General features: G+C 36.6%; 1 protein-coding gene across 1 annotated transcript in view; it reads left to right on the plus strand.

The window, feature by feature from the left end:
- Positions 1-7,841, plus strand: part of LOC150107950 (uncharacterized) — a 46,509-nt gene extending 38,668 nt beyond the window's left edge. Inside the window, exons 2-3 of the mRNA XM_090390560.1 lie at positions 3,076-3,404; positions 4,668-7,841. Coding sequence (XP_090246686.1) covers positions 3,076-3,404; positions 4,668-5,194 — 856 coding nt within the window. The 3' untranslated portion in view covers positions 5,195-7,841. The remainder of the gene's footprint in view (positions 1-3,075; positions 3,405-4,667) is intronic.
- Positions 7,842-7,984: the final 143 nt, after the last annotated feature.

Genomic DNA, 7,984 nt, shown 5'->3' on the forward strand with positions numbered 1-7,984 from the left:
TGGCATAATTAAAATAGGTGGTGCTCTGCATATGCCACTGAACTTAAGCAACACGAGTTGCTAAACAATTTTCCAAACAGGAGGTCCGATTATTTTAAACTAAACTGATGCACCGATTTTGACCAATATGATATTGACCGATATTAATCAGTATGTGTTTGCGTAACATTTTGAAAGCAAATGTGATATTAGATTCCATTTTGCTTCCATCATTTTATTGTCACTGGCATAATCAGTTATCGTAGATATTTATTGTTCCTGGGGATGGGAATCACAAAAATAGCATCCCTAAAAGCAAACTGTTTTCAACACAGCTTCTATATGAATTATATGTGTAGACGGCTTTGTTTGGAACCCGATGGTTGCTGAAAGTTGTGAATTTAGCGGAGGTTCAATGTCCGCAGATATTTTTCACAATTAAAGTTAATTCTTTCATTGCATTGAAAGTAAACAAATTTTCCGCAAGAACCAAGATGCTTTTCAATGAGTTTTACGTCATTTAATATGCATACTCCAAGTGTACTTGTATTATCCACAAGGATGCATTTTTAAACGATAAATGGCAAATTCATCTGCATGTGTGCTTCAACTAAGACTGGAAGAAAAAAGAAAAAAAAAATACATTGCAATAAAAATAATAATTTTTCCTCAGAAATTAACCTCTTACTGTTTTCCTATTATTTGTAAATACAAGAGATCTTATAACTTTTGTTGAACCCATATGGACATCCAGTCAACATATACGTGTATATTAATATGAAATTGGTCGCTATTTTATTATTTCCCCGCAGAGGAAGAGCAGCTAAAGTACCTCGCGCTGGACACACTAGCGACTCTTACTTATCACCACCCCTCTCGTCGATTGTAAAAGCAGTTTAAAATTACTTAATGGTTCCTTTGAAACGCATTTTTAATCCCTTTATATCATATTTAGCTGCCACTTTTAGATGAGAATTTTCTCGTGTGCATCTTTTGTTACTAACACAGCGCTGAACATCTACTTAAATACTCAAAATAGTTCACCATAGGGTAGCTCATTGATGTGTTTGTTTTGCGAAGAAAATAAATTTACAAATAATTATATTTATATCTTTAGTCTGTCAAACGAAACGTGAATACCTGCTTAACCACGAAGTGCAATCCATTAGATTTCGGCGATGGTAAAACAGCTTTAGTGAATCCTGTGATTTTTCTCGTTCAGTTTTTGTGTTGAGTGTTTAAAATTACCTTTGAATCCAGGCAACTGAAATGATAAGGCTTCAGCATTCTCTGTCAAATAGCTATGTCGAAACAGACTGCTGGATTTGACGATGTCTTAATCTTGTCTGAAAAGTCAAAGGAATTTCACTGCTTCTTTCCAAGATGAGATTTGGAGTGAGATTTTATTTTTTATTTTTTTCTACCACTCAACCAAGGAGGCATCGTCTCAACGGCGGTACACAGCGATACAGCAGTTATTATATAAAATGCTATTTTCGTCATCTAACCCCTTTGTCTATGAAGCTGATATCGATATATCGTCGGGATACTCTTGCTATGGAGGATTCTGTAAATAAATTAATACTAAATAAAATGATGGAGTACTTCTTGGTCGTAGTTTTAATTTTTACAATGAATTATTTGCATAGTAATCTCTTACACATACTTCACTGATCGCATTGTAAAAAAAAACATGATTATTATCGTAGGATAAATTAGGGAAAAAGATAAAAGAACTGATTCCAATTTTCTCTTGGATAGCAGTAGGTTCTAAACTGTGGGTAGTACTGAAGGAGTAAGTGCTTATATTAAAAATTGAAATAATCCAGAAGACGAAGTTTTAAATTAGTTTTGTATCATGTTTAGCTTCCTATAAATATGGTTTGTAAAGCAATCGACAGTTTCACATAAACTGCATGCCTCGCTAATTCCACTTGGTGACCGCCTAATTTTGACTACACCTCTTAATAGCAAACCATCAATACCATCAGAGCTAACCGATAAATGCACCCAAAGCACAGTCAATATCTGTCGATATTTGGGAATTGCTGAGAGGCTTCAGCTTCCCTGCGTTTGACGGGCCATGGATTTGTGGCAACAACGAGTCACCGAAGATGTTATCTATGCTGTTTTCCCTGACGAGAAACAGTAGGACAAAAATCTATACGGTGGCAATAAATGATGGCCTGGTTTTAAACGTTGTTAGTAACACGAGAGGTTCCGAATCAGTTTCTTTGAGAATAATGAAGAATGTCCAGAAAAATGACTTTTTGTTATCTTGACAATTGGTTATCTCTCTATAAGAAATTCAATTAATAAAAATAGAAATAATTATGAAATTTCATTTGTCACTTTACCCTCGCTCTGCTATTTCGTGCACTCCCATTTACAGTAAGTAGGAGGGATGTTACGGATGCATCGTAAATTATTAAAGAAGAAGTTACCTAATTACTTTTTTTTTTGTATTATGGAAGCGACTAGCGTGTTTTCGATGGAACATTTTTAGTTTAAGTAAAGGCAAGGAGGCGTGAGTAGAAGAGGAAGCGGAAATATTTCTGGAATTTGTTCCTATGAGATGTTTTCTCTTTGAACACATCCCTTTATTTTTAATTCACGCATTATTGTCATAAACAGTCTTGTACAAATAGCTAAAATCCATTTTAGATATCCGTAGCAATTTCGCAGCGAAAAAAGGCATAAAACATTACAAATGTGAAAAAATCGTATGTCACCTAAAAATGGATATTAGCTTAAAAAAAAAACAGACTTCGGAAACAACAAATATAGTAAGCTGATTTACGTATGCATACCAAATTCGGCAAGTTTTGATTTTAGACTTGCATAATTGGCATTTTTTTGCGTTCATTTTATTTATTTTTATTTTTTATTTTTTTGTAAAGCATTTCTTTTAGCACAAAGTAACCAGTTTCTGCGTCATACTATATTCTAAGGTATCATTTTAATACCAAAAAATAATGAAAACGAATGAATATGAACCTTCATATGTTGAATTTCTTTTTTACTTGCTGTCAAATACTCTTTCATATGCCCAGCCCAAAATAGCCCAAACACTTTTCCGTTTTTTTTTTTTTGTAGGGTTCTCAGCGATGAAGAAAGACGACCATTTGTAGAAGAAGCGGACAGACTTCGGAACCAACATAAGAAGGACCATCCCGACTACAAATACCAACCCAGAAGACGGAAACCCCCTAAGAGCTGCAACACTAATTGTCCCTCCTCACCGGAAGCACACAGTCCAAGCAGCGTAGGCACTCCTCCTGACATCAGATCCAATGTGGGGTCGACATCTGGACACAAAGCAGAAGTTCTGATGAGTTCTTGCCAACTCTCTGGTTATCAATCAGCTTCATCTCATCACCAAAAGATGTCGCCACTGCCAGAACCATGTTCTTCTTCAATGTCAAGTAGGTTCAAACTTTCTTATCGTAGATATCAACATTCCTTTTAATTCTCGCTAATGAGCGTGTAGGAAGAAATCTCAGAATTAGTCCTACAGTTATATTTAAGAAATGATTCCCAGATTTCCAGTCACGCGGCCAATGCTCTCACAAAGTAGTTAGTATACATGTTATCTTATGACCCAATTGCGTGCTGGTCACCTTGTGAGGTGTTTCGAGATGACACACCTGCGTTTCCGGGAGAAAACCAATCCTGCCTTCCCCATATGAGGCCGACTGACTCACCTTCACCTGAACAGCTCTGATGAAGGATTCGAAATCGTCGTCTAAACCGACTGTGTATACTAACTTTCCCAGAAATTCCAGCCCATAGTTGTTTAAGTTTATTCTCGTTTTCCTTGGGCAATAGAGCAGAGATCGATATTTACCCTTTAGTTGGAAAGACCTGGGTTCAAATCTTGTCCAAGACGCAAAGAACCTTCATCAGATATTTTCAACAGAGAAAGCCTGTCTTATAACGAAGGTAGTGGGATTTGTTTCTTCCCTCAAAGCAGAAAAATTCTAGCAGAATACTCGATAACATGCAAAATATACACTGGCGTTATTATTTGAATTTCTCCACCCGTATTTCGAAATAAACCAAATCCATTCTTGATACAAATGAACTATATCAGCAGTATACAATATTTGCATGCAGATTGTTATACGATCTGTAATACGACATTTTTATATTACAGTCCGTAGTTGTCTGTTCTTTTGCTGTGTATATAACGTAGTTACTCTGATTGAAAATTTTGGTAATATTTGGTATCTAATCCCGATTGAAAATAACCAGATGACTTTAATTTTGGTTCCAGTAGGTTAGAGTCATCAGTCAGCACATATTATAATTGGTCGAATGAAATAGAATGCATTTTGTGCACAAACTTTGATTAGCTTTGACGTAAAATCTTTGCAGACTAAAATCAAAAGAACTCAGTTTGGTTTTATAGAAGTCTTTCCGAGAGAATAATTTTTTTTTTTTTTGAAGTAGAGACACTACTACTGTGAAACAAAACCGTGAGCACGTGCAGGAACGCACGCAGGCACGTATTTTGACACTTATTTTATTTAGTAAAGCTGTTAGATTTATATGTATGTTAAGACAAGTAACATACCATTATGATATATAATTTGCAATAAGTACGAAATTATTTAATGCTTCTTTATTCATTAAAATACTTAATCGATTTAGTCTGGAATTTTCTTAATTTTGTTTCTTGATTTCAGGTTCTCCAAGGCTTTCTCCAGCGGCCGATAGCAACACCGCCTCTTCCATGGATAATGCTGCTTACAGGTACCACGAAAGAGAAGCGATGAGAGCGCCACCTATGACAACTCCGTATTCTGTCGATCCTTATATGCACATTCTTTCGACAACCAGTTACGGATATTACGGCATACCCACTCCAAACTCCAGCTCTTCCTGGAACAGGCCTACTCACCTTCACATGCACGATGGCAACCCTTTGAACACCTCCTCTGAATACGGCTGCCGTGACGATCCCCAGAAGGAACCGTTTGTCCGTGAATCCAACGAGAACGAAGCTACGTGCATTCCGGAGAGGCTGGATATTCCGAATCGTTATCATTTTCAGAGGCAATCTCCATCTGATCCTTATCCATCCTCTTCCAGTGCTTCAAGTTGCAATCTCTTTCCTCATGTACCATCCAATCCCCATGCAGAACTCAGAGCTCCGGTTCAGTGTCCGAGTACTTTCACTCCCACTGCAGGACATTATCTCGATCAGCAATAGAGGGTGGCCGCTGACGTGAGGAGGTGCTTGACTGGCTAAGGTCCCACTCACAGATTTCGACAGTGAACTCTTTCTGAATGTTTAACATGCTTATATGGCTCTCCACTGCATGTACAAAGGCATCTAGATTATTATATTTCCTTCATTGAAACGACATTTGTAGGAAGAAATAAATACTTTCATCGATACTCATAGCTTAGGTGGTTTAGGTGTGAGTAGTAAAGTTTTGCCTCCACAGAACAGTGCAAGGTGATGTCCCCTGCTTCCAAAGCATGCGAACCTTACAAGACAATTTTCACAGCAGGTGTTAATGGATTCACACGTTATTTGACTGGGGTTGTGTGATTTTGTGCATTACATTTTATGACTCAAGTTGAATGAAGATCAGAAGTTGGGCTTTCATAACATAAATGATAAAGATTTTTAAGACCTGTATGAAATCGGAACACGTGACTTCAAAAGAAAACTTTGAAAGGAAGGACCTATTCATTATTGTTTCGATATTTAAGAGATATTCCAGTAAAGCTGATTTCATTTGCAGTGGAGCATTAATAGCGTTTTTTTTTTTAAATGGGTGATATCTTCAAGGAATTTGCATGAAAGTTAATTGCTCACCAGGTGGCGCTTTAAGGAAAAGCGTCATACCGAGTCACTGTTGAGGTGCGGCTGCAGAAATATTTTGCTGATATTTGCATTGATTACTGAGGTGCGATGAGAAAGACAGAATCTTCCATTTATTCTGTATGAGGATCCCGCTACAGAAGCAAGCAAAGACGCAAAAGTTTTTCCAACATCCCTCAGTACAGCTTACGATCCCTGATACAGTTCTCTTTCTAGGCATCGCGAGAGTACAGCTATTTGAGAAACACTACGGAGTAATTGGTATTGGTGTACACAGCTGGCGGTGCTGTTCTATTCCCTCCATGTTAATCTTTAATCTAAACTTATATTTACAAATGCTAAAAAAGTATCAATCTAAAGGCTCATAATTCCTTTGTATAACAACAATTCATTTTTATACTGTGGCTTAAAAAAAAGAGAATATTTTCACTACAAGATGTTTTCTCGTTGTGGATAAATAAAGTGTTTTCATTTCTTTCAAGTTTGAACTGTTTATCACATGATCATGAACATGTTATATTCTTAGGGTAAAATTAGTTATTACTTACACCACTGGTTACTCGTGAGATTGGTACATTATGTAGTATACGCTGAAATTTTAAATCAATGTCGATGTATACTTCCATGTCGTCGTGAGGAATGAGCTTCATAAAACAGTCAGTCTATCAGTAAGTTGGCTGGTAAATAAAAACATAAAAAAAGTAAGTGCTGTTGAATAGGCTAATCCACACTTATCACATTGTCCTATTATACGTATAAAGGATGCGACTGCCAGTACCGATCCTCTTGAATTTCCTGCGCACTTTGAGATGCGTCGGGAACAACCTTCGTTAAATACTTGGCCAATTGCTGCACACAGGAAGTTCTGTTTGTTCGTACAAGCCTTCTCAGATAACGGTGATCTCATTCCTGACAAGGTTGTCTTAGGACCACAGTTACGACTCTTAGACAAGCAATGTGGGTTATTTTTTCAATGATTAAACACCAAGGATATCTCACCTTTTGAAAAAACCAGTTCAGCTCTGTTGTTTTCAAAATCGTGATTCCACCCAGACTGGTACCTACAATAAGCTTTATAGAACACCCAACGATCGTTTGTTTTTCCCTTTGTGGTCAAAGACTATTGACGATTGCTGGCAAGCAGCATTCTTAAACAGCTGCTTAGACCAGGGGATTTTCAGTTGAAATAATATTGCCTGTAGGAGACCAGAAAAAAAATCTTATTTTTTCTTAGAATTGTGTTTTGATGTGAAAGTTAGCCACACAGGTTCCAAGAAAATTTTATTGAATTATTAAAAAAATAAAAAATAAATTTCATGATATCAAGGACATCAAATACAAAAAGGCCTTATAGCGCTGGACGCGTGTGACATCAAGATCTAAGAAATTTGTACATTTTTTTGACAAACTGATAGTGGCATTCATTTGTTAATTGAATTGAAATTAATTTGAATCTCAAAAAGTGAAATTAATGCCTTTTGGAAGATTAACAGTAAACAATTAAGATTCCATGGAGTTGAGTACCTCACCGACAAATCCTGCATTCCAGAGAGCTCTCTTGTTACTACTGACGTAGATAAACATGGCATTTAATCGCTTCCACGTTGTTCCTTCCACTGGAACGTGCTATTCCGGTAAAAGCAGGTAATATATCTGATACGTTGATCAGAAATATAGCCGTTCCATTTGTATTCCTCTCTGTGTGTAATGTATCACAGATCCTCTGAAATGAGCACAAACACGGGTGAAGTTAAAGTTGCTTCAGATTTAAGCACGATCTAAATTATTAAAGATAGGAAAAGGAATGTCGCTGTGAAGAAACGTATCGGTGTATTTGCATCAAAAGCAGATAACAGAGACGACAATAGAAAACGAACACAGAAGAAAAATAAATGTGGCACAGCCAGCATCAGTGTGCTATGTGAGTTCTTATCTGATTTTAAAAATAAAATAGCGATATGGACTACAATACCTAAATCAAAACAGTTATATTTAGCTAATGAAACACTACATTGGCTTTTGGAACTAAACAAATTGCATTTAAAGAAACCTTTCTTTGTTTATAAAGAAAATTTATACTCCCAAAGGCATGAAGGCAGTTAACATATCGTGAAAATAAGAAACAGGAGTTGATGTGTTGGGGACAAACAAAGAAATGCAAATAGCAGA

This window comes from Typopeltis vanoorti, chromosome 3 (genome assembly GCF_054136105.1).
Source record: "Typopeltis vanoorti isolate ZY-2024b chromosome 3, IOZ_Tvanoo_1.0, whole genome shotgun sequence".
NCBI classification, from domain to species: Eukaryota; Metazoa; Arthropoda; class Arachnida; order Uropygi; family Thelyphonidae; genus Typopeltis; species Typopeltis vanoorti.